This window comes from Esox lucius, chromosome 2 (genome assembly GCF_011004845.1).
Source record: "Esox lucius isolate fEsoLuc1 chromosome 2, fEsoLuc1.pri, whole genome shotgun sequence".
Classification (NCBI taxonomy): domain Eukaryota; kingdom Metazoa; phylum Chordata; class Actinopteri; order Esociformes; family Esocidae; genus Esox; species Esox lucius.
Genome location: NC_047570.1, coordinates 7,021,257 through 7,046,735, shown reverse-complemented (window position 1 = coordinate 7,046,735; position 25,479 = coordinate 7,021,257). Strand labels below are relative to the sequence as shown.

General features: G+C 43.4%; 1 protein-coding gene across 3 annotated transcripts; it reads right to left on the bottom strand.

Moving 5' to 3' along the window:
- Window positions 1-90: 90 nt before the first annotated feature.
- Window positions 91-19,170, bottom strand: adgrg3 (adhesion G protein-coupled receptor G3). 3 transcript variants are annotated; one of them, XM_020055262.2, is made up of 12 exons: window positions 18,396-19,170; window positions 17,888-17,954; window positions 17,005-17,095; window positions 16,723-16,857; window positions 16,469-16,609; window positions 16,262-16,316; window positions 16,063-16,154; window positions 15,833-15,951; window positions 12,904-13,184; window positions 12,704-12,803; window positions 713-1,005; window positions 91-598 (listed from the first exon to the last, which is right to left on the bottom strand). In XM_020055262.2, the coding sequence occupies exons 1-12, from the start codon at window positions 18,451-18,453 to the stop codon at window positions 483-485; spliced, it is 1,548 nt and encodes a 515-aa protein (XP_019910821.2). In that variant the 5' UTR covers window positions 18,454-19,170; the 3' UTR covers window positions 91-482. The 3 variants fall into 3 exon arrangements, with proteins under 3 accessions (XP_019910821.2, XP_010879955.3, XP_019910828.2); XM_010881653.3 differs by having other exon boundaries at window positions 16,765-16,857; XM_020055269.2 differs by having other exon boundaries at window positions 16,816-16,857.
- Between the last annotated feature and the right edge of the window lie 6,309 nt (window positions 19,171-25,479).

The window sequence follows — 25,479 nt, the reverse complement described above, 5'->3', positions numbered from 1 at the left end:
GGGCGGTGCTTCAAATTATAATGATCAAGTCAAACAATGTTTTATTTATTAGAAATGTTTCCAAAAATCACATATATATACATGCTGATGGTAAGCCATTAGTATAAAAATAAAACGTTATTGGTGTACTTGGTATTGAATATTTTTAGAATAGATTGGGATGTTTAATTCATAAGGATCTTTCTTAAAGATGTAGTCTGCGATTAACAAAATATTTTGTTCCTCTTGAAAACATAGTTTATTTGTGTATAATCTAAAAGTACAATCACTATTATTCCTGATTTAGTTTTGGAATTCAATGTTTGAAAGCGAAGGATTTCGATGTATGGTTCAACATCTAAAAAATAATCTCTCCAGTTTATCCCCCCAGTATATTTTTAACTGTTAGCATCCACTGTAACTTCACAACTAATGTTAATTGCTAACGTGTCCCACATTTTCGTCCTGGAATGTATTGCATGTTCTACAGTAACAGTTGCCTGTCAGTTGAGACTTGTCTCCATTATCTTCTGACTTGACGGCTCTTTCCCAGACCAGGAGCGCTGTTGTGCGCTGCCCTTGCGTGAAAGAGCAAGAAACCACAGGAACATGAAGACACCTTAGGAAGGAATTATTTGGAATTATTTTGGACAGATTGAAAAGCAACAAATCACTCAGATTCAAAGCAGTCAGTCTGTATGCCCATTGACATTGTCATTGATAGAATACTGACCTTGGAAGCTGTTGAATATACTGAATAGGTAAAGTCCAATGAGAGATAGGGGACCGTAGGTGCAGAATGCCAGCCCCCATGGTATTCCTAGCACACAACTGAGCCCCAGGACTGTGGCCCAGTCTTTCCACATTCTACTCCTCCTCTCTTGGTAAAGAGCACCCTTCCCTCTCTGCCTCCATAGCTTCACCATCACTACTCCTAGCATGGCCGTGTTGAAGAGGAAGACCAGGCCCAGGTACCCACTCACTGTAACGTAGCTGACCACCATTCCAAGGCTGCTTATCCAACATCTGCAATAAGACAAGAAGTTTACACTGATGAGCCAAAACATTATCAGGGGTTTTCCAGGATCAAAAATAGGCAAAGGTGCTACCCCAACTCTGGTTACCCCGCATTCCACCGAATGCCCTTCTGTGTTATACTTCATATAATATCTGGCTACGCACTTGAAAAAAAGACAGCTATTATAGTGTTGAATCTGCCCTGTTGTCCATGTCCAATTGAGCAGTTAATGCACGCTATAATGTCCCCCAAAATAACAATCAAAATACAACCAATATATTATTTACATATTAACATGTCACATATTTGATTTGAAAAAACAAACAACATATGTAAGTTTTTTCCCTCATGTTTTTTTATTCTTCTCTGCCTATCAGGGACTAGTATGTACATTTTATGGGATTTAAGAGCATCCAGCATATAGTTTCTGCTTGGTTGTTTTACTAAGCCCAAAAACGCATTGGCTCCACAATGCTTCTAGCATACAGAGCAGATCAATCTCTCTTCATTATGCCTGAGCCACCCAAAAACACTTTGAGTGTCATTGAAAGTCAAAACCACTGGCTCTATGTTTATTAGAGGGTCTAGGAATCACATTAAAAAAATGTAATCACTCATCAAGCTTTATCATTTATCAGTCAATATTATTGTTGTCTATTTTAGTTTTTATTTTATGTTCTTGTTAAATTGACTTGCATTAAAAGTGCAACAGAGCTGAATACAGCATTGTCGTGTTGTTTTTTCTCCATCCTTGCCTTGACGCCACATCGTTTATCTCCCTCTCTTGACTTCTTTCTGCTGTACTTTGCTATACAGTCAAATTCACTGCACTATTTTGTTGGTACCTTCAGGACCTTCAGCATGCACTGGGACGGTTTGCAGCCGAGTGTGAACCGGTGGGGATGAAAATCAGTACCTCCAAATCCGAGGCCATGGTCCTCAGTCGGAAAAGGGTGGCTTGCCCACTTCAGGTTGGTGGAGAGTGCCTGCCTCAAGTGGAGGAGTTTAAGTATCTAGGGGTCTTGTTCACGAGTGAGGGAAGGATGGAACGGGAGATTGACAGATGGATCGGTGCAGCTTCTGCAGTAATGCAGTCGATGTATCGGTCTGTCGTGGTGAAGAAAGAGCTGAGCCGTAAGGCGAAGCTCTCGATTTACCGGTCAATCTACGTTCCTACTCTCACCTATGGTCATGAGCTTTGGGTCATGACCGAAAGGACAAGATCCCGGATACAGGCGGCCGAAATGAGCTTTCTCCGCAGGGTGGCTGGGCGATCCCTTAGAGATAGGGTGAGAAGCTCAGTCACCCGGGAGGAGCTCAGAGTAGAGCCGCTGCTCCTCCACATCGAGAGGGGTCAGCTGAGGTGGCTTGGGCATCTGTTTCGGATGCCTCCGGAACGCCTTCCTGGGAAGGTGTTCCGGTCCCGTCCCACCGGGAGGAGACCCCGGGGAAGACCTAGGACACGCTGGAGGGACTGTGTCTCCCGGCTGGCCTGGGAACGCCTCGGTGTCCCCCCGGAAGAGCTAGAGGAAGTGTCTGGGGCGAGGGAAGTCTGGGCATCCCTGCTTAGACTGCTGCCCCCGCGACCCGGCCCCGGATAAGCGGAAGATGATGGAATGGAATGGAATTTTGTTGGTATTTAACATATGAGCGCAAAATTATGTTTTACTATGCTGACACACAGAGGCGGTGCGAGATTTTGGGAAGGTGGTCACCATTGAGTTTTATATGCAGGAAAATCCCTGATTATAACCACCTGCCTAATATGGTGTTGGTCCTCTATGTGCAACCAAAACAATGCTGACCCGCCGAGGCATGGACCCTACAAGGTGTCCTATGGTATCTGGCACCAAGACATTAGCAGCAGATATTTAATGTCCTATAAGTTGTGAGGTGGAGCTGCCGTGGATCGGACTTGTTGGTCCAGCACATCCCACAGATGCCGAATTGGATTGAGATCTGAGGAATTTGGAGGCCAGGGCAATACCTTGAACTCTTCATCATGTTCCTCAAACCATTCCCAAACAATGTGTACTGTGTGACAGGGTGCATTATCCTGCTGAGAGAGGCCACCGCCATCAGGGAAAACCATTGCCATGAAGGGGTGTACCTGGTTTGCAATGATGTTTAGGTAGGTGGCACGTGTCAAAATTGACTAAAATGAATGCCCGGACCAAGGGTTTCTCAGGAGAACAGAATAGTTTAGATGACCAAAAACAAAAAAAGGCTAATTTCATAATTATAAAAAAGGCTTTTTATGCTGATTTTTCATGCAGTGTTGGAACAGACTGTGATACTACACCCTCTTAAGCATTATTTTGACCTTATTGTAACACAGGAACAGTACTGTGCACAGACCTTCCGAGGGGCATGTGCTGAATCTGAAAAAGTCTGTGGAGTTGTCGGCTCACACAGACAGACGATGTGTTGGAGTGATGCGCATGAAAAAGTTGGACAAGCCAGGCCCGTCAACGTGCGCGACGCGACGCACATCACTAAGGCGGACGGACACATGTCAACTGGGAAGGGCACTAGACAGTAAAGGGGCACGTCCTCTGCGCACGTTGAGCCTTAGCTGTACACGTGCCTGCACAGGAAGTAATATATTGCTATCATAATGTTGGTAAAAAGAGTATTAACAAAAAAAGACAGACACACCATTAAAACCCTTAAGAGTGTAGGTCTTTTCTGCAAAGAAAGACACGTTCTCTGTGAGTACAAATTCCTACACAATCAAAATGCACCTGGAAACTAGAGGAAACTCTGACAAGAAGAGGTCTGTGTGAAAATGGCGGTACACCACATTCACACTACATCCACACATACTTCACCAACACACGTATATCATGCCTGCATAGTTTAACATTATGTCTAGTTGCATTGTCATGGGTTTGTGTCTGTCCTATTTAACACATACCATGTGTAAGGGGATGTGTTTGGTTATGGGTTAGGTTTGACATACCTGATTAAGGTGAGGGAGGAAAACGCCCCTGTGGGACTTGGATGAGCTCAATGGAAGGGTGCATGTTTAGCTGCTGTTGAAACAGGTGGTTTAGTTTAGCCAGGGTTGGTAGAGGCTGGTGGCAGGGGGTTACTAGGCCTGACTAGAAAATGTCTATGTTCAGAGTTATTTTACCCTTAGCCAAGTAACAAGGTTGGCATGATTGGTAACAGTTCAGGTTACTTTCCAGTTAGGACTGTTTGAGACTCCTTTTTGTTTATTTTTACACAGTATGTTTTATTTTTCCGGTATGCTAGGGCCTTGTAATATAACTTTACTTGTCACCATGGTAAATTAAAATCATTAATAGAATATTGAGAAGTTGACTGTGCTGGTCATAGCCTGCTATCTCCCTTGGCTCTTGGCATCCCCACATTACGACGGTCTGGCAGACCCAAATACACAACCAAATCAGAAGCCAAGTTTCTGAGAGTCAACAACTAGCATGATAGCCGGCTCACAGGACAACTGCTTCAAGCACAGCTTAACACTGGTCGAAATAAGCAAGTCTCAGTTTTCAACTAGGGATGCAAAGGTACAGTGGGCCTTTGGTTCGGCGGTTTGTGGGTAACTGTACGGTATTGTAGCCAAGTGGGTGGAACCGATGGAGGGGGTACGGTATTGGTGGGAACAGTTCGGGTTGGCACGGGTCAGGTGATTTAGCCCCTTCCGTTTTGGTCGTGGGAGAAACATTTCAGTGTTTGTCATGCAGCAATACAGTGGGGAGAACAATTATTTCATACACTGCCAATTTTGCAGGTTTTCCCATTTAGAAAGCATGTAGAATTCTTATTTTTATCGTAAGTTCTCTTCAACTGTAAGTGACGGAATCTAAAACAAAAATCCAGAAAATCACATTGTATGATTTTAAGTAATTAATTAGCATTTTATTGCATGACTAAGAATTTGATACATCAGAAAAGCAGAACTTAACATTTGGTACAGAAACCTTTGTTTGCAATTACAGAGATCATACGTTTCCTGTAGTTCTTCACCAGGTTTGCACACACTGCAGCAGGGATTTTGGCCCACTCCTCCATACAGACCTTCTCCAGATCCTTCAGGTTTTGGGACTTTCAGCTCCCTCCAAAGATTTTCTATTGGGTTCAGGTCTGGAGACTGGCTAGGCCAGATGCTTCTTAGGGAGCCACTCCTTAGTTGCCCTGGCTGTGTGTTTCAGGTCATTGTCATGCTGGAAGACCCAGCCACGACCCATCTTCAATGCTCTTACTAAGGGAAGGAGGCTATTGGCCAAGATCTTGCGATACATGGCCCCATCCATTCTCCCCTCAATACGGTGCAGTCGTCCTGTCCCCTTTACAGAAAAGCATCTCCAAAAAAGGATGTTTCCAACTCCATGCTTCACGGTTGGGATGGTGTTCTTGGGGTTGTACTCATCCTTCTTCTTCCTCCAAACACGGCGAGTGGAGTTTAGAACAAAAAGCTCTATTTTTGTCTCATCAGACCACATGACCTTCTCCCATTCCTCCTCTGGATCATCCAGATGGTCATTGGCAAACTTCAGACGTGCCTGGACATTCGCTGGCTTGAGTAGGGGGACCCTGCGTGTGCTGCAGGATTTTAATCCATGACGGCGTAGTGTGTTACTAATGGTTTTCTTTGAGACTGTGGTCCCAGCTCTCATCAGGTCATTGACCAGGTCCTGCCGTGTAGTTCTGGGCTGATCCTTCACCTTCCTCATGATCATTGATGCCCCACAAGGTGAGATCTTGCATGGAGCCCCAGACCAAGGGAGATTGACCGTCATCTTGAACTACAGTTTTATCCCTGATGTCCTTACACAGCTCTCTGGTCTTGGCCATTGTGGAGAGGTTGGAGTCTGTTTGATTGAGTGTGTGGACAGGTGTCTTTTATACAGGTAACGAGTTTAAACAGGTGCAGTTAATACAGGTTCTTAAAGAAAAATTAACAGGTCTGTGCGAGCCGGAATTCTTACTAGTTGGTAGGTGCTCAAATACTTATGTCTTCCAATAAAATGCAAATTAATTATTTAAAAATCATACAATGTGATTTTCTGGATTTTTTCCGTCTCTCACAGTTGAAGTGTATCTATGATAAAAATTACAGACTTCTACATGCTTTGTAAGTAGGAAAACCTGCAAAATCGCCAGTGTATCAAATACTTGTTCTCCCCACTGTATATATATATATATATATATATATATATATATATATATATATATATACACACACACACAGTGAATACACACAGACAGGTGACAAATTTAAGGAAAAACGTGAATGCTTGACCCCTATAGTAAGATGGACCAGTGGCTTTGTCATGTAGTGGGTGGCATTTTTCTGTTATGGTTTGGTCCACTTGACCCCTTAAAGGGAAGGGTCACTGCAAATGATTACAAAGTTATTCTGAGCAATCACATTTATCCTACCTTACTGAGACACTTTATGTTGGTTTTTCCTTTTATGTTATTCCTCAATAAGGTATGATAAAGGTGAGACACTACCAGTCAAAAGTTATAGGATACCAAAATGTTTCCCGATTTTATTGAAATTCACACTTAGTCTTAATGAACTCTGTTGATTGGTAGGATTTTTTTTCAGTAAATTCGTCAATGCACCATTAGAAGATGAAGTTCCGAATAGTAATATGAAAAATAAAATGACCTGTTCCAAAAAAAACAACGTTGACGTTCTTCTTAGCCTTGCTAACGTTAGTTTATTGTTCCTGGATGCTAGCTATAGAGAGTTAGTCTAAGTCTTCTTTAGCATCTTTGCAGTTTTTGTAGTGTTCTGTAGTAGACAAGGGAGGAATTGGCAGTTTGTCGTCCTGGTCTCTAGCTGTGGTTATAGTTTCTTACAGTAAACCAACTTCGCTCCCTATAGTGTGCTTATGCTATATATCATCCAGGTAAAATGCACATTCACAAAACAAGCCAAGGAGGAAGGCCTGCTTCACAGAAGGTGATTGGCTGGGGCAGGATTGCTGGAACAGAAGTTGTTGGAAAGTAGCAGCAAACTCCACAAATTATACTGGCATTGTACTGTCTATGTTGCTAAACAACACTTGGAGGGTCCCATTAGTTTACACAACATGTTTACAAAAGACAAAACCTTAGTTTTTTAAAATCCTACATTGTGCAGCATTAAACAACCAATGGCAATTTGCAATGACATCTCAATAAAAAACCTCCCTAAAGGCGCCCCACAGGGCATCTGCAGGTTTCAGCAAGCTGAATGTAATACTTTTTTTAATGCCACTACAAATACAATTTTACCATGACCTTATTTATGATCTGATAATAACACTGTATCCTCTTTGAACTGTCTCCTGTTAGGTTGTCAGGCTTGTTGGGGTTTAAGTGTATGCATTTAAAAGTTACAGGTGTGGGTTGCCTCTTAAACTGTAAATTGCATCCACTGTAATTTGTTTTGAATGTTCCTGTCAGGAGTCGACAGGGAGGAAGTTTTACAACCCTGTTTCCAAAGAAGTTGGGACGCTGCGTAAAATGTAAACAAAAACAGAATGCAATGATCTGCAAATCATTATAACCCTATAGTCAATAGAAAATAGTACAAAGACAACATATCAAATGTTGAAACTGAGACATTTTATTGTTTCCTGGAAAATATATGCCCATATATAAGCCAGCAACACGTTTCAAAAAAGTTGGGGCAGAGGCAACAAAAGACTGGAAACGTTGGCAACAGGTCAGTAACATAATTGGGTATTAAAAGATTCCAGAGAGAATAGGTCTATCAAAAATGAGGATGGGGAGGGGTTCACCACACTGAAAAACTGTGGGGGCAAATAGTGCAACAATTTAAGAAAAACATTTCTCAATGTAAAATTGCAAAGAATTTGGGGATCTCATCTATGGTACATAATATCATTAAAAGATTCAGAGAATCCAGTCCCTTGTGAAAACAAGGGAAAAGGCTGAAAACTAATTTTGGATGGCCGTAATCTTCAGGCCCTCAGACGACACTGCATCTCAATGGTAGAGTTTTAACTTGCATTTGTGGATGCTGCGACGTACTGTGCTAAATGGTTTTTGGGAGTGTTCCTGAGCCCATGCAGAGATTTCCAATACAGAATCGTGTCTGTTTTTCATGCAGTGCCGTCACGATTCTGCAGACACGATTCTGTAATGGAAGAATCCATATATAAACAACATCCAGAACCGCCGCCACCTTCTCTGGGCCTGAGCTCATTTAAGATGGACTGAGGCTAAATGGAAAACTGTCCTGTGGTCTGACTAATAAAAATTTGAAATGATTCTTGGGAATCATGAACGCTGCGTCCTCTGAAATGAAGAGGGGAGGTACCCATCCAGCATCTTATCAGCCCACAGTTCACAAGCCAGCATCTGTAATAGTATGGGGGTGCATTAGTGCACATGGCATATGTGACTTCTGTGAATGCATCTGTGAAGGCACTATTAATGCTGAACCATATATACAGGTTTTGGAGAAACATATGCTGCCATCCAGACATCGTCTTTTGTAGGGAAGGCTTTGCTTATTTCACTTTTAAAACTACAGCAATTGTCCACGTCACTTCCCAACTGCTTACAGAGTATTGCTAAAAGAAGGTGATGCAACACAATGGTAAAAATGCCCCTGTCCCAAAATCTTTGAAACATGTTGCTGGCATACCTATTCATAATGGGCATGTATATTTAAAAAAACAGCGATCGCTTAAAGTGGCTTATGAGGTTCAAGCACACCGCAGTGTGTGCATCAGGCAATACCTCAGTTGTGATGGATGTCCTATCTAGCAAGGAAATACATAAAGATGTGGAGTCCTACAAAAGCAAAGTCATTGACAACATACATGTTACATATACAAAGATATTCTTTGTCTACAGTATGTTGCTACAGCAGTAAAAATGAACTCTCAGAATATAAAGGGTTGGTCACTAGCAGAAAATGCATTGTAATACTGCAGACATTAAGGGCAGACATATACTGATACTGATAGTGATGGACACCATCAATTTGACCAAATGTAGAGATGGCCAATGCCTCAGTATGGTGGCCAGTAGTATATTACTAGATACAGAAAAAGGTCCTGTCATGTCAGTAGGGTTGCAAGCTTCAAAAGACATTGGAACAGGAGACAGTAGTTTCATCTCAGATCCCGGGCAGACCATGGAAAAGAATTGCCCTGGACTTATGATCACAACAAACAAAACTTCCTGATAATATCAAATAGTGTGAAGACCTGAGTATGAGGAAGTGTGCATAGGGCAGTGTTCAAAGGGCTACAAGCCAAAAGGGAATTTCCCCACTGTCCCAATGATATTCCCTCTTTGTAGGGGAGCAGTGCTTGTTGGAGACAGTGTAAGTTAGTAGTGCCTGTTGAAGGTAGTACTAAGATAGCCCAGGCAAAACCCCAATTAATTTAATTAAGATATGTTTTGGTTTCATTGTACTGTACATCCCATGTTTCAGTGGATTTATTTTATAAGAAAGGGTCTTACCCAACATTCAGTGGAGAAACTCTGCTAGCAACTAAAATGTCCCATGCTGCTTGTAATCAATAAAGAACTCAGTTATATAATTCCCTGAGTCTGTGTAAATACCCCCAAAACACCCTGGGTGAAGCTAAATCAATTTCCACTGCCTTCTTTTGGGACCCTGGGCACTGTGGGTATGCTGCGACCAGGATTTGAACATCTGGGCTCAACTTACTGTGTGGCAGTGACTTAGGCCACTGAACCATTCATGGCCAAAAGGCATGGAATGTCTGGTGAAACTGCCCATTCAACTAGGCATTGTTTTTATAGGCTTAGTCTACCATCCATTCATCTCACATATAACCTTCCCCAGGACACATATTGCTACATTATAACATAGTCTAAATTGAGCAGAATTGTGTTTTCATGGTGGAATCCAGGATTATTGACATTGTCTTCTTCTGTAAATAAAATCCCAGACATTCTAGCATTCATATTGAACGTAGATTTTGCCTCCTTAACATAATGGCGGTAGGAGAATAGCTTATGATATAATTACAGTCCTAGAAGATCAAAACACACTGCTCAAAAAAATTAAGGGAACATGTAATCATCACAGTATAACACCAAGTCAATTAAACTTCAGGGATATCAATCTGTCCAGTTAGGAAGCATAAGCCTTTGTGAATCAATGTCGCCTGTTTTGGTGCAAAAGTAAGACAACCCCCAAAAAGGGAATGGTTTTGCAGGTGCTGGCCACATACAGTTGCTTTCACCTTATTCTTCCTGACTGAAGAAAGACTCCATGAGGGTGGCATGAGGGCCCAACGTACTCTAGTTGGACCTATGCTCACAGCCCAGCACCGTGCAGCTCTATTGGCTTTCGCCAGAGAACAATAGAATTGGCAGGTCCACCATTGGCGCCCCGTTCTGTGACAGACGTGAAAGAGTCTGGAGACACCGTGGTGAACGTTATGCTGCCTGCAACATTATCCAGCATGACAGGTTTGTCGGTGGGTCAATGATGGTCTGAGGAGGCATATTCTTGGAGGGTTGCACAGATCTCCACATGCTAGCCAACGGTACCCTGAATGCTGTTAGTTACCGGGAGGAAATCTTCAGACCTTTTGTCTGACCTTAAGCAGGTGCAGTGGGCCCTGGATTCCTCCTGGTGCAGGACAATGCCTCATGTGACCAGATTGTGTAGGCAGTTCCTGGATGACGAAGGCATTGATGCCATTGACTGGCCCTCATGTTCCCTAGACCTGGATCCAATTAATAACCTCTAGGACATTATGTATCAGTGCATCCAACACCGCTAAGTGGCGCTACAGACTGTCCAGGAGTTCACTGATGCAGGTCTGGGAGGAGATCCCCCAGGACACCATCTGCCATCTCATCAGGAGCATGCCCAGACATTGTCGGGAGTGCATACAGGCACGTGAGGTCCATACTCACTACTGAGTCACATTATAAGTTGCTGGGATGAAATTCACAGCACAGCCTGTGATTTCAGTTGTTTACTTTGATTTTCAGTGTGAGTTTGAATCCAGCCCTCAATTGGTTGATGATTTTTGTTTCCATTGACAGTTACGTCATTTTGTTCTCAACGAATTACACAATGTAAAATAAAGATTTTGATCTTTAATATATTTCCTTCATCAAGACCCAATTTGTGATTAAATGTTCCCGTAACAACTTGGAGCAGTGTATAAACTTTTTAAAACAATAGTTATTTTTGAAACACCAACGTTGTTCATGCCTGTGTGGTGTTATGTTCCTGTGAACCCTGACATATCATAAATGCGAAATAGGCTACCATCGTGATTACCCAGTTGCCAGAAACACCAACATTAACACTCATTTACCATTAGAAATAATCCATTCCAATGATCATTACATTTTGACAAGCGAACTCATTCTTTCCCAACTTTCCACTGAATTGAATCTAATTGTTACCCACAGATCTCAATGGCTAATTCCCAAAGGGATTGGTTTTGAATAAGCAAGGCTCAAATCAGTTGTCGTTTTGTTGGGAGGGACTGGGCCAAAGGAGATATCACATAGCCACCAGAGTTATATGGTAAATCCCAAACATATGCCTTGGTCTTCCACTCCACCCTCGGCCCCTCCTTTTGCAGGTTCATGTGTGCCCTGCCATTAACATGTGTCCCAAAGCGAAGGGAGCAAACATCAAGGGTGTAGGGGCTAGTTAGACCTTCCAGTAGCCCCTTTGAGTAAGTGCGCCATTATGCAACCTCTGCTAGCAAAGTGGTATCCCATAAGGCAATGCATTATTTTAGAGCTTGCACTAAAGGATGAGTTAGCGTGAATAATAACATGATATGCATCTGCTCATCTGATTTCGAGACTTGACACATATCTAAAACAAATGATGATTATGTGTAGCCTGGCAGTAACACTGCTAAAGCTCACGTTCACGTTCACTGTTCACAGCCCTACCTGGTAGAATGGGCACAGTGTATCTGCATTTATTGATGTGCTTGTCATCTGAACTTGCATTTGGCTCAAAAAACTTGTGTACTTCCATAATCACACCCATCACAGCCAGAAGAGGACTGACAACCCCTCAGAGTCCAGCTCCTCTCTAGGTTTCTTCCTAGGTTTTGACACACACTACTAGGGCGTTTTTTGCATTTATTAAACTCCATCCAGTCTGTGGAAGTAACACTTTTGTCAGCAACATGTGACTGTGGTGTGCAGTCTCAGCAAGTGTGTAGTAGATACAAACTGGTTTGAGATTCACTAGAAGTATATTAGAAAGAGGAAATATGTTGAAACCCCAGCCATTAATACAAAAATCGAACGGTTGTTGTGCAAACCCTAGGACTGTTAACTCATATCCATATATTGGAGTTGACTGGTATTTGTGTCTGAAGCTTTAAAAACACATCAATATCCTACTTCAAACAGACAGTTTGAGAATTGCTCAGAAGAATCACCCTCCTGGAGAGTTACAATCTGGCCAGTCAGATGTCTAAAGATTAGCAGGCCAATTAGCTGTCAATTAGGAATTTGTTTTATTATTGATATTCCTCTACACCATTCTATTTTTGGTTCACGCCCACAGCCTTGTTACAGAAAATATACTTTTCAAACATACTTGTTTTTTGGGAGAAGGATAAATTTTTTGCTTGTTAGTAATTGTAGTAATTATAGGTCATATTCAATAAAAATCTGGAAACACTGGTCTGTTACTTATAAATAACCTCCTGTGACAACATACTGGGAACTGAAACTTACATGTCTGTTGAAGAACCATTATCACTCCCCTTTATGTAAAGGCTGTGTCTGCCGTAGATTCCTGCAAAACCACAGGCTACCACAGTCGCGGTAGGTATACCTGGAATCAAAGACTACATTTAGACTATACATTTTCATCTGAACAATATCACTCCTTGTAAAACAAACAAATTACTGATGAATGTAACTTGTCATCTTACCCCATCCAACCAGGCTCAGTTTAAGAAGATATTTCCTGACATAGATGTTGAAGATACGGACCAACAGCACATGGAGATGGAAGCCTTCAATGGCTGACCAGGTGAATGTTGACAAGAGGGCCCAGTGCAGTATCATCCCAAAGGCCAGACAGACACGCCCCTCTGAACTGCCAGCTTTATACCACACCCACCATTCGCTCAAGAGGTAGGAGATGTGCAGAAACAGGAGCGCTCCTGTCAGCTGCACATGAATACCTGTTGAATGTTCAGAGTGCCTTTTCCTGCGGGAACAGAAAACAGGAATTGCTCAGGACCACAGGCATGTTAAAATAACATACAATGCTGCTTGAAAGTATGTGAACTCTGTAGGGATGGTCAATATTTTTGTATAAAATAGAAAATATTTTCAGTGTTTATTTAACATTTTTAGGAATAAATATGTGTACCACTCATTCAATAGCTTGTGGCACCTCAATAAGCAACAATAACTTGGAGTAAATGTCTACTATAGCCACTAATAAGTATTTGAAATTGATTTGGAGGGATTTTGGTCCACCATTCCTTATGGAACTCAATCGAGTGAGGTTTGAGGTGTTTAATATTCACTGCATCTCCTGCCACTGCATCTCAATTGGATTAAGGTCAGAATTTTGACTAGGTCAATCCAAAACAAGTATTTGCCATTATTTGGTAGATTTGCTGGAATGCTTTGGGTTGTTGTCTTGTTGGAAAACCCATTTTCAGGCCAGCTTTAGCTCCTTGACTGATATTCTGACATTCTGGTCAAGAATCTTGTGGTATACTTCAGACATCATGGTTCCCTAAATTATGTGCAATAGACCAGATCTTGACATTTCCTCCACCACGCTTGACTGTTGAAATTAGGTTCTTTTTGTGGTAGGCAGTGTTGATTTTGACAGAAAAGCACAATTTTGGACTTCCAGAAACCTTCAGGTATTTTGGAAGGGCGTGCTCTTCTAGGCTGAATTGGTGTCACGTTAGATGCTCTCCATTTGTAAATGATTTGCTTCACAGAGTAGCTAAAATCTTTTTGTTGTATAGTCTTCCCTAGACTGATCTCTCACTACTCTATTCCCAGTGTCCTCTGAGATCTCCATGTGCTTGTCCATGGTGTGTTTTGCATTCATCTGTATGGTTAAAATCAAACTGACCAGGTTTCTTTTCTCTATCAGAGTACCATTTAAACTATTTCCTAAATATCCCTCCTTTGATTGGTTCAGGTGGTACCCAATTATTCACCCACCTGATTCTACTTACCTACTTCATATAGCTAATGCAACTGGGGATTCACTTATTTGTGCCCCTTCTCTAATTAAGGTTTTATTTAGTGTTCCTACAACATGCATGATTTCCTCTAAACCAATATTTGGAATTGGTAACTATAAACCTCTTATGTCAGAAAAAAATGCTAAATATTTGTAGATTTTTTACTAAATACTAAATATTGATTTAATGGTAAACACTAAAAAAAACTATAATTGCACATGGGATTCACATACCTTCAAACTGGACTGTATGGCAGTTTGAAGGTATGTACACTCACCTAAAGGATTATTAGGAACACCATACTAATATTGTGTTTGACCCCCTTTCGCCTTCATAACTGCCTTAATTCTACGTGGCATTGATTCATCAAGGTGCTGAAAGCATTCTTTACAAATGTTGGCCCATATTGATAGGATAGCTTCTTGCAGTTGATGGAGATTTGTGGGATGCACATCCAGGGCACGAAGCTCCCGTTCCACCACATTCCAAAGATGCTCTATTGGGTTGAGATCTGGTGACTGTGGGGGCCATTTCAGAACAGTGAACTCATTGTCATGTTCAAGAAAGCAATTTGAAATGATTCGAGCTTTGTGCATTATCCTGCTGGAAGTAGCCATCAGAGGATGGGTACATGGTGGTCATAAAGGGATGGACATGGTCAGAAACAATGCTCAGGTAGGCCGTGGCATTTAAACAATGCCCAATTGGCACTAAGGGGCCTAAAGTGTGCCAAGAAAACATCCCCCACACCATTACACCACCACCACCAGCCTGCACAGTGGTAACAAGACATGATGGATCCATGTTCTCATTCTGTTTACGCCAAATTCTGACTCTACCATCTGAATGTCTCAACAGAAATCGAGACCAACCAACATTCTTCCAGTCTTCAACTGTCCAATTTTGGTGAGCTCGTGCAAATTGTAGCCTCTTTTTCCTATTTGTAGTGGAGATGAGTGGTACCCGGTGGGGTCTTCTGCTGTTGTAGCCCATCCGCCTCAAGGTTGTGTGTGTTGTGGCTTCACAAATGCTTTGCTGCATACCTCGTTTATAACGATTGGTTATTTCAGTCAAAGTTGCTCTTCTATCAGCTTGAATCAGTCGGCCCATTCTCCTCTGACCTCTAGCATCAACAAGGCATTTTCGCCCACAGGACTGCCGCATACTGGATGTATTTCCCTTTTCACACCCTTCTTTGTTAATCCTAGGAATGGTTGTGCGTGAAAATCCCAGTAACTGAGCAGATTGTGAAATATTCAGACCGGCCCGTCTGGCACCAACAACCATGCCACGCTCAAAATTGCTTAAATCACCTTTCTTTCCCATTCTGACATTCAGTTTGGAGTTCAGGAGCTTGTCTTGACCAGGACCACACCCCTAAATGCATTGAAGTAACTGCCATGTGATTGGTTGATTAGATAATTGCATTAATGAGAAATTGAACAGGTGTTCCTAATAATCCTTTAGGTGAGTGTATAGCAGCTCTGTTTTGTGATCAAGCCTTTGTGGAAAGGACTCATCAAGTTCCCTACATTTCCTCCATTGCAACATACATTTTGTAATCATTTTGACATACTATGAATCTGTTTTATTGTGTGGTTTCTCATATCAGTTAATTTTTCAAGGAAAGTTGAACACTTACCTAAAGCACATGTACATGACAAGGGTCGCTGCTGTAAAAGCCACGGATAGTGCTGAACCAACGTAAGAGATGTAGCTGAGATTTGCAGCATTAACACGGTCTACCGACACTTTTGAGTTCTGCCAGTAATGACAAAGGATGAGGAAACATGAAAGTTACCATCAAAAACATTGAGTAATAGTAAAGTGGGTTTTATATACATCTCTAATATTTTATTCAGGCTTATTTACCACAAGCACTGCAAAGAAGCTGAGATGGTTGCAACGGCAGACAAACGTTCCATGGTTGAGACTGGTCTCACAACCCTCTGAGCTCCACTTTCCTGAAGACAGACAGACAGAATGCGGTTGTCCACGGGAATGTTTGGAGCCGTAGAAACAATAAAAATATTGAAAGCATGACTTATTTCTGATGAGTAAATGGCCTTGCCTGAGCCATTGTTTTCTTCTGATTCTTTCCAAAACACACAAGTCCCTCTGTCTGCCTAAAATATAGGAAATGTAAAACATAAAGTATGAAAAGTGTGTAAATTGCAGGGTTGCTTTTGATTGAAATATAGAGTCAAATGTTTGTTTCAGCAGTTTCATTATATTTAGTGATCTCAATTTCACAGTATGTTCATAACCATCCACCTACCACATTGTTGTTTTTGAACAAGATTCTGACAGGCTGGTCAAGGTCACTCACAGCATGGTGCCCCACCTTCACTGCTAGTACAGTTTGGTTCATAACCTCCACTGACCTAGAGCCTCGATCTGGCCCCAGCTGTTGGCAGCACTGAAGTAAAGCACAATAGAAAACTAGGGGAAAAGTCATTCAGACTGGATCGCATCTATGTGTTTGCAGACAATAATAAGGCTGATCTGTTAAGGTAATACTCAGTTACCAACTTTGAATAGAGAACTGTTGAGAACAACCATAGTAATCATTACAAAGTCAGTGCTGTAAGAGTCGTTGCTCATGCTTCTCTGAAGGGCATTTACAGGGATGTGGACGCTGTGTCCAGACCTGGTGTGCTCTTCTGCCTGTGGTGGGATTAATATCACATTGCATCATGCTAACACTTACACAAATATATAGCACTATTAAATGGTATCAGGTGTTTTTCGTTGTGGCATCATGGTATTTATAAATAATCCAGCATCTTATGAGATCAATATCTGCAATCTCACCTGTATAGAAGAGTTGACCCAATGTCTGTGAAAATTTGGGATTTTCTGTCTTCCCTTTATAATGCATGTTGCAAGCTTATCCTCATAACACCTACAAAAACCCAAATCATATTACTTGATTTGACCCCTTTCTTATATTCAGCTTGATCTAATCAACATACAGTACCTCACATTTTTGCTAAAATTTTCATGTGACAACACTGAGGAAATGACACATTGCTACAAGCAAGCAAGAAAGGAAGCGAGTTTATTTCTATAGCACAATTCATACATCAAAGCAATTCAATGTGCTGTACAAAAAAAAAAGAAAATACAATAACATAAAAATAAATACTCAAATGAAAACATCAAAACAAATGAAAACATCATAATTATAAAAGAATACAATAAGAAAACATATAAAGATAAAAAATTTGAATAGATTTTTTTTAAACACTTTGGGGTGTACTCACTTTTGTTGCCAGCAGTTTAAACATTAATGGCTGTGTGTTGTGTTATTTTGATGGTACAGCAAATTTACACTGTTATACAAGCTGTACATTCACTACTTTACATTGTAGCAAAGTGTCATTTCTTCAGTGTTGTCACAAGAAAAGATATAATCAAATATTTACAAAAATGTGAGGGGTGTACTAACTTTTGTGAGATACTGTATATCTTAAATTAAGTGGTTCCCAACCAGGGGGACCAAAACCTCTGAGGGTATTCAAGGCTTATTGATAAAATGAACATCAAAGGGTACTTTTGTGGTATTTGTTGTAGAGCAAAATTCAGTTGGTGTCACCATAACTGAAAAAAGGGAACTGTTTATAATATGCATGGTACGTACAAATTCAATTAAAATAGGGGATAACTAGAGTTAAAATACTTTTATTAGAAGTACCTGGTCCAGGACTCAACATTGGACTGAAGACAGTCTTCAAGAGCAGTTCTACAATCCGGTTTAATGCCTGGAAATTTTATTGACAAGGAGAGCCATAACATTGCATGTATTACACTGCAAAATCAAAGTACCTATGCTAAAATCAAAAACTGTCTGCGTCAATCGGGGATGGCAAATCCTGATCCTCAACAGCCACAGTAAATTTAGACTTTCTTCAGTCCAGTTCAGTCATGCCTGGTTGAATTTATGCTATATTTTACAGACCTTGATTAGGTTTGTTATATATATATATATACGACAGCTCTCCAAAGACAGAGTTGGCCATCCCAGACATAAGTAATGTAGTTTCATATTTAAATACTTTTAATATACTTTCATGGTTCGTCCCTCTACAATGTCCATCAATGTCCCAAAATCTTTACATAACCTCGTCAAACTGTATATTCAGCAACACACATGAATTGTAATACATTTTAACAGACAACACAGAAACAAAACAGGATCTTACCATTGATATTTATTGTTGCAGAAATGCATATAAATATGAGAAAATCACTCGTCTTCATCTCTCTCGCCCTCTGTCACTCAGTCTGTGAGTAGGTGTGTTCCTGTTTTCATATCCTGACACTGGCGTTTGGTATACATGCAGGAAGTTCATTTGTTTGTCAAAATACCAATCAAGGATACTGTTAGCCAGGGATTCCCAACTTAGGAGTACCTGACTTTCATGGGCCTTTCATTATTTATTTATTTTAACAGTTAAATATGTAAAAAATACCTATTTCAAAATGGGTGTCTTGAGTAGTTAGATGTTTTATTATTATGAATATAATGGGCCATGTTAAAAAAAGTGTTTAGATCACAAAGAAGAACATTTGTCAGACACAGTCCAAATGGAAAGATGCTGGAGGAGTGCTTATCACCATTTGTCAAGCATTGTGGGGGCAATGTGATGGTCTGGGTATCTGTAATGTGATGGTATGGTTTGGTGGTGGTTTAGTGGAAGATTTGGACAGGGTGAAAGGGAACTTCAACTTGTGCGTGGTTTTACTGTTGCGATGATACGACGGATGTTCACGTTCCCAATGGATGGAGTATGTGGTGTCAACGAGTGGCACATAGCATGACCATGGCCAACTAATAAAACAACGGCAGGTTTATCAAATGTTGTATTATTTACGATGTCTACATCTACATTGTTCAAGTTAAATTTGATAATCTGCTAAATAAAAGAATTCATGGAATAGTTAATCTTCAGTCTTGCTAGAAATTGCTCAATTCTTATTATTATTCCCAGGAAGTTAGTAGATATTAGTAAGCCTATTACTGGCGAATAAGCTGTTAAAACGGCCAGTGGCAAACGCAATACATAGCCGCTATTTGTGGTGGAGGTAAACTTAGTAAGAAATGTTAGTCAGTTTAACTGTATCAATGACATTCACGAATGGCCAATTAACTATTAAAACGGCCAATGGCAAAAGAGAATTTGTTCAGGATATACAGATGCCTGGTGTAGACAAGAGGCTATACTGACAGACTGCAAATGTTCAGCTCTGTGGTGTAGTGGGTTACAACACAGCCTTTCACATGGGTGACTCGGATTCGAAACTCAAGGTGGCAACATTTTCTATTGCGGACCGGCTGAACTAGGCTTGCCTGGTTTCTTGTTATTAGTTGGCTATGGTCATGCTATGTGCCACTCGTTGCCACGTACTCCTTTCATTGGGAACTTTAACTTCCGCTCTGCATGTCATTCTCTTTTCTGCAATTCCCATTTTTTGTTGCACTGTTACTGGTTGATGCATTTGTTCTTTTGATTTCATGTCTCTCCCCGCGATGATGGTGACTGCTGGTGGCCGGGATCCTACTTCTGTGCTGGCGAGCCCATGACACGTTCATGGTTGTTGTCTCTGGTCTTCCCCCCTTAGCTGACGTCAAAAGTTGTCTCCAAGTTCATACTCCGCATTCGACCCCCATTGTTGACCGATTCCTGCGTCGCTTCGACCCCGCTGGTCACCCCGGTCCTTGTCCGCAGGCGGTGCGGTCTATCTGGATTCCTAATATAGACACTGAACATGCTGTCTGCATGTATTGACCTGCTGGTCATCTGTCCATGCCAACTGTTGCTGTGGCCAAAGGCCTCGTACTCTCTACTCTTCTCCCAGCACAGCTAGAGGAGGCCTATCCACTCCTTAGAGTCCAGCTCCACTCTAGGTTCTTCCTAGGTTTGAACTTAGTAGGGAGTTTTTCTGGGCATTGTGCATCATATTTGTTGTTGCTTGCTCTTTGGGGTTCATGCTGGGTGTATGTAGAAATTGTGCAACTGCTGATTCCAGGGACCTGTTGATCAAATGCTTCGTGATCTCTCATGCTGGGCCTGCTGTGCCTAAATGCTGTTTGTATTGTCAGGTCCCTTATTGTGTGTATCATCCTATGGCTGTGGTTGGGTGGCAGGGGGTGTACTGATTCAGTGGGTCGTGTTGTGGCGACGGGTCGCATGCAAATCTGTGGGCTTCAGTTGGGCTTATCAAGTAGGGTATTCCACCATCAAGATGGCTGGTGCATCTTGCTCTGGCTCTCACCTGTGAACAAGACCCCTAGATACTTCCCTCACTCGTGAACAAGACCCCTAGATACTTAAACTCCTCCACTTGAGGCAGGCACTCTCCACCAACCTGAAGTGGGCAAGCCACCCTTTTCCGTTTGAGGACCATGGCCTCGGATTTGGAGGTACTGATTTTCATCCCCACCGCTTCACACTTGGCTGCAAACCGTCCCAGCGCATGCTGAAGGTCCTGGTTAGAAGGGGCCAACACGACAACATCATCTGCAAAGAGCAGAGACGAAATTGTGTGGTCCCCAAACCTGACACACTCCGGCCCCTGGCTGCGCCTAGAAATTCTGTCCATAAAAATTACGAACAGAACCGGTGACAAAGGGCAGCCCTGCCGGAGTCCAACATGCACTGGGAACAAGTCTGACTTACTGCCGGCAATGCGGACCAAGCTCCTGCTTCGGTTGTACAGGGACCTTACAGCCCTTAGCAAAGGACCCAGGACCCCATATTCCCCAAGCACCCTCCACAAGATGCCGCGAGGGACACAGTCGAATGCCTTCTCCAAATCCACAAAACACATGTGGATTGGTTGGGCAAACTCCCATGAACCCTCCAACACCCCGTAGAGGGTATAGAGCTGGTCCAGTGTTCCACAGCCCGGACGAAAACCACACTGTTCCTCCTGAATCCGAGGTTCTACTATCGGCCGTATTCTCCTCTCCAGAACCCTGGCATAGACTTTCCCGGGGAGGCTGAGAAGTGTGATCCCCCTATAGTTGGAACAAACCCTCCGGTCCCCCTTCTTAAAAAGAGGGACCACCACCCCGGTCTGCCATCCCAGAGGCACTGTCCCCGACTGCCACGCGATGTTGCACAGGCGTGTCAACCAAGACAGCCCCACAACATCCAGAGTACCCGAGTGACCCTAGGAGCTATGTTGTCTGGGGCTATATGCCCCTGGTAGGGTCTCCCAAGGCAAACAGGTCTTAGGCGACGGGTCAGACTAAGAGCGGTTCAAACCCCCCTTAATGATGAATAAAATTATGAGCACCGTGACGTCGCCCGGTATGGCGCAGCCGGGGCCCCACCCTGGAGCCAGGCCCGGGGTTGGGGCTCGTATGCGAGCGCCTGGTGGCCGGGCTTTCCCCCATGGGGCCCGGCCGGGCTCAGCCCGAAACGGGTAAAGTGGGGCCGCCCTCCCGTGGGCTCACCACCCACAGGAGGGACCACAAGGGGCCGGTGCGAAGAGGATCGGGCGGCAGTCGAAGGCAGGGGCCTAGACAACCCGATCTCTGGACACGGAAACTAGCTCTAGGGACGTGGAATGTCACCTCGCTGGCGGGGAAGGAGCCTGAGATCGTGCGTGAGGTTGAGAGGTTCCGATTAGAGGTAGTCGGGATCACCTCTACGCACGGCTTGGGCTCTGGAACCACACTCCTTGAGAGAGGATGGACTCTTTACCACTCTGGAGTTGCCCATGGTGAGAGGCGGCGGGCTGGTGTGGGTTTGCTCCCCAGCTCTGCCGCCATGTGTTGGAGTTTACCCCGGTGAACGAGAGGGTCGTTTCCCTGCGCCTACGGGTCGGGGATAGGTCTCTCACTGTTGTTTGTGCCTACGGGCCGAACGGCAGTGCAGAGTACCCAACCTTCTTGGAGTCTCTGGGAGGGGTGCTGGAAAGTGCTCCGACTGGGGACTCTATTGTTCTACTGGGGGACTTCAACGCCCACATGGGCAACGACAGTGACACCTGGAGGGGCGTGATTGGGAGGAACGGCCCCCCTGATCTGAACCCGAGTGGTGTTCAGTTATTGGACTTCTGTGCTAGTCACAGTTTGTCCATAACGAACACCATGTTCAAGCATAAGGGTGTCCATCAGTGCACGTGGCACCAGGACACCCTAGGCCGCAGGTCGATGATCGACTTTATTGTCGTCTCATCTGACCTGCGGTCGTATGTCTTGGACACTCGGGTGAAGAGAGGGGCGGAGCTGTCAACTGATCACCACCTGGTGGTGAGTTGGATCCAATGGCGGGGGAGGAAGCTGGACAGACTCGGCAGGCCCAAGCGTACTGTAAGGGTCTGCTGGGAACGTCTGGCCGAGTCTCCTGTCAGAGACATCTTTAACTCCCACCTCCGGCAGAGCTTCGACTGGATCCCGAGGGAGGCTGGAGATATTGAGTCCGAGTGGACCATGTTCTCCACCGCCATGGTCGAAGCGGCCGCTCGGAGCTGTGGCCGTAAGGTCTCCGGTGCCTGTCGAGGCGGCAATCCCCGAACCCGGTGGTGGACAACCAGGAGTCCTATCAGGCCTGGTTGGCTTGTGGGACTCCTGACGCAGCTGACGGGTACCGACAGGCCAAGCGGGCTGCAGCCCGGGTGGTTGTGGAGGCAAAAACTCGGGCCTGGGAGGAGTTCGGTGAGGCCATGGAGAAGGACTGTTCCGCTGTCACTTCTTCCAATCTTTTGACATTACACATTTTTCACAGTTGATCTGATTGGTCAAAATGATGAGAAGAGTGCAGCCTGTCTAAATATTGTCAAATATCTGATGTGAAAAGATCTATGATTCATTAAAATCTGTGTTTAAACCAACTTTTTACTTTTACTCCATTTCTCAGAGATTCACTTAAACTAAGCAAGGTATTTGTTAATATACCTATATTTGACTACTGATCATAAATTTATAGGTTTGTACAGATGGTTAAATCACAAAAGTTGGCTGTGCTTTACCAAAATGTTGCATGTTTTTTTCATTATTGAGTATCTTATTTATCTTATTATTGACATGGTATGCTATGTGATTGCTGTTTTTTAAGGTCTAGTAAACACGATTGAATTATAACCCAATTTTCTGCCTCCGCTGACACTTCAGGCAATGCTACGGTCATGAGCTTAACCCATATTAATATGAATAACACTTTGATGTCACAAACAATTGTACAAAAAGCAGCAACAGCAGTGAATTCTCACGCAAAGCTGTACTAGCGAACACTACTGTCAGGAGTTAAACGTTGCACATTTAGAACTGCCACTGTACTTGCATTTTCAACTGTTCCATACATGTCTACCTCGGGAACCTCATTGCTGCTATCCCTGTATTTCAGTTGCACATGCTACACTACTCCTTCAATTTGCCTCGATTGCAAATTCAGAATGCCATTGAGATTTGCCACAACTATTTATCTCACTTGTACATACATTATACTTAATACCTGTACATTTTCTGTACATTTGTGAATTTTCCACTGCACATTTAGAATTGTCATATGTAATGCTTTTGCATTAATAGCACACCTATGAATTCCACTTGTATAAAGTGAGGGAAAAACGTATTTGATCCCCTGCTGATTTTGTACGTTTGCCCACTGACAAAGAAATGATCAGTCTATAATTGTAATGGTAGGTTTATTTGAACAGTGAGTGACAGAATAACAACAGAAAAATCCAGAAAAACGCATGTCAAAAATGTAGGTATATATTTAATACTTGTACATTTTCTGCCCTCTATTTGCACTTCTGGTTAGACGCAAACTGCATTTCGTTTACTGTACTTGTACCGTTCAATGACAATAAAGTTGAATCTAATCATCTGATTTAAAATGTATTTTTTAGGAATGGTGCATTTTTTCCAACTACTGGGGTAAGATGCCCCCCATGGGGGGAAAAATGCCTCCCTGCCCCCCAGGGAATCTTATTCCAATAGAAGACAATGTCTAAAGGTTTTTAAGAATTGGCACTGTTTTAGTTTTTTGCCCTACCTACCTTTTTCTTACACAACATTTCATATAGTTAAACTAAACTCATTATCGTTTAAATAAAGCAATATTTTAAATCCCAGCAGTATTTAAAATGAGATTCAGATTCATTTTCATAGTTGGTAATAATTATTTTAAACTGTCACGGTTGTGGTAGGACACAGGCGCAGAGAAAAAATGACGGAAGTAATCCATGGTTTTAATGAAATGAGACAAGACAAGACAAGACAAGACAAGACAAGACAAGACAAGACAAAAGCAGCAACCAGTGACATAGCTCATCCAAACAAAACCAAAATGAACCACACCGGGTGTGGCCACACATAGAACATAAATAGGGTCCCCAGTTGGAGGCAACGATCTACACCTGCCTCCAATTGGGGAGACCAAAAGTATTAGAGGTGGCTAGAAGGCACCACCCTCTGTCCTGTCCTGACGATGGCCCCAGACCAGTGCAGAGATGGCTAGGGGCATAGCCAGGACGTGACATAAACAACTTAATTGGAATATAACTGATTGAAAATGTATTAAACAGACACAAACAAACTTCATAACAATAACTAAAGAAGTTTTACATATGGCATTATTTTATTTTCAATGGACTCGCGAATTATTCCAACACCAATGTAGGTCGCGAATTAATCCAACAGTTACATTTGGGCACTGCTTGTGAGCACAACTGTCACGTCCCGGCTGTGCCCCTAGCCATCTCTGCGCTGGGCTCGGGGCATAGCCGGGACAGGACAGGAGGTGGCCTTTAGCCACCTCTACTCCTTTTTTTGGTTTACCCTCCTGGCAGGAGGTTTACCCTCCTGCTCCTCCACCGGCTCCTGCTCCTCCGCCGGCTCTCCCGCCGGCTCCGGACCCTCCGCCGGCTCCCCCGGCTCCTGCTCCTCCACCGGCTCCTATTCCCCCGCCGGCTCCCCCGTCTCCTATTCCTCTGCCGGCTCCTATTCCTCCGCCGGCTCCCCCGGCTCCTACTCCTCCGCCGGCTCTTCCGCCGGCTCCGGACCCTCCGCCGGCTCTTCCGCCGGCTCCGGACCCACCACCGGCCCTTCCGCCGGCTCCGAACCCTCCGCCGGCTCCCCCGGCTCCTGCTCCTCCGCCGGCTCCTACTCCTCCGCCGGCTCTTCCGCCGGCTCCTGACCCTCCACCGGTTTCCCCGTCTCCTACTCCTCCGCCGGCTCTTCCGCAGGCTCCTGACCCTCCGCCGGCTCCCCCGTCTCCTATTCCTCCGCCGGCTCCCCCGGCTCCTACTCCTCCGCCGGCTCTTCCGCCG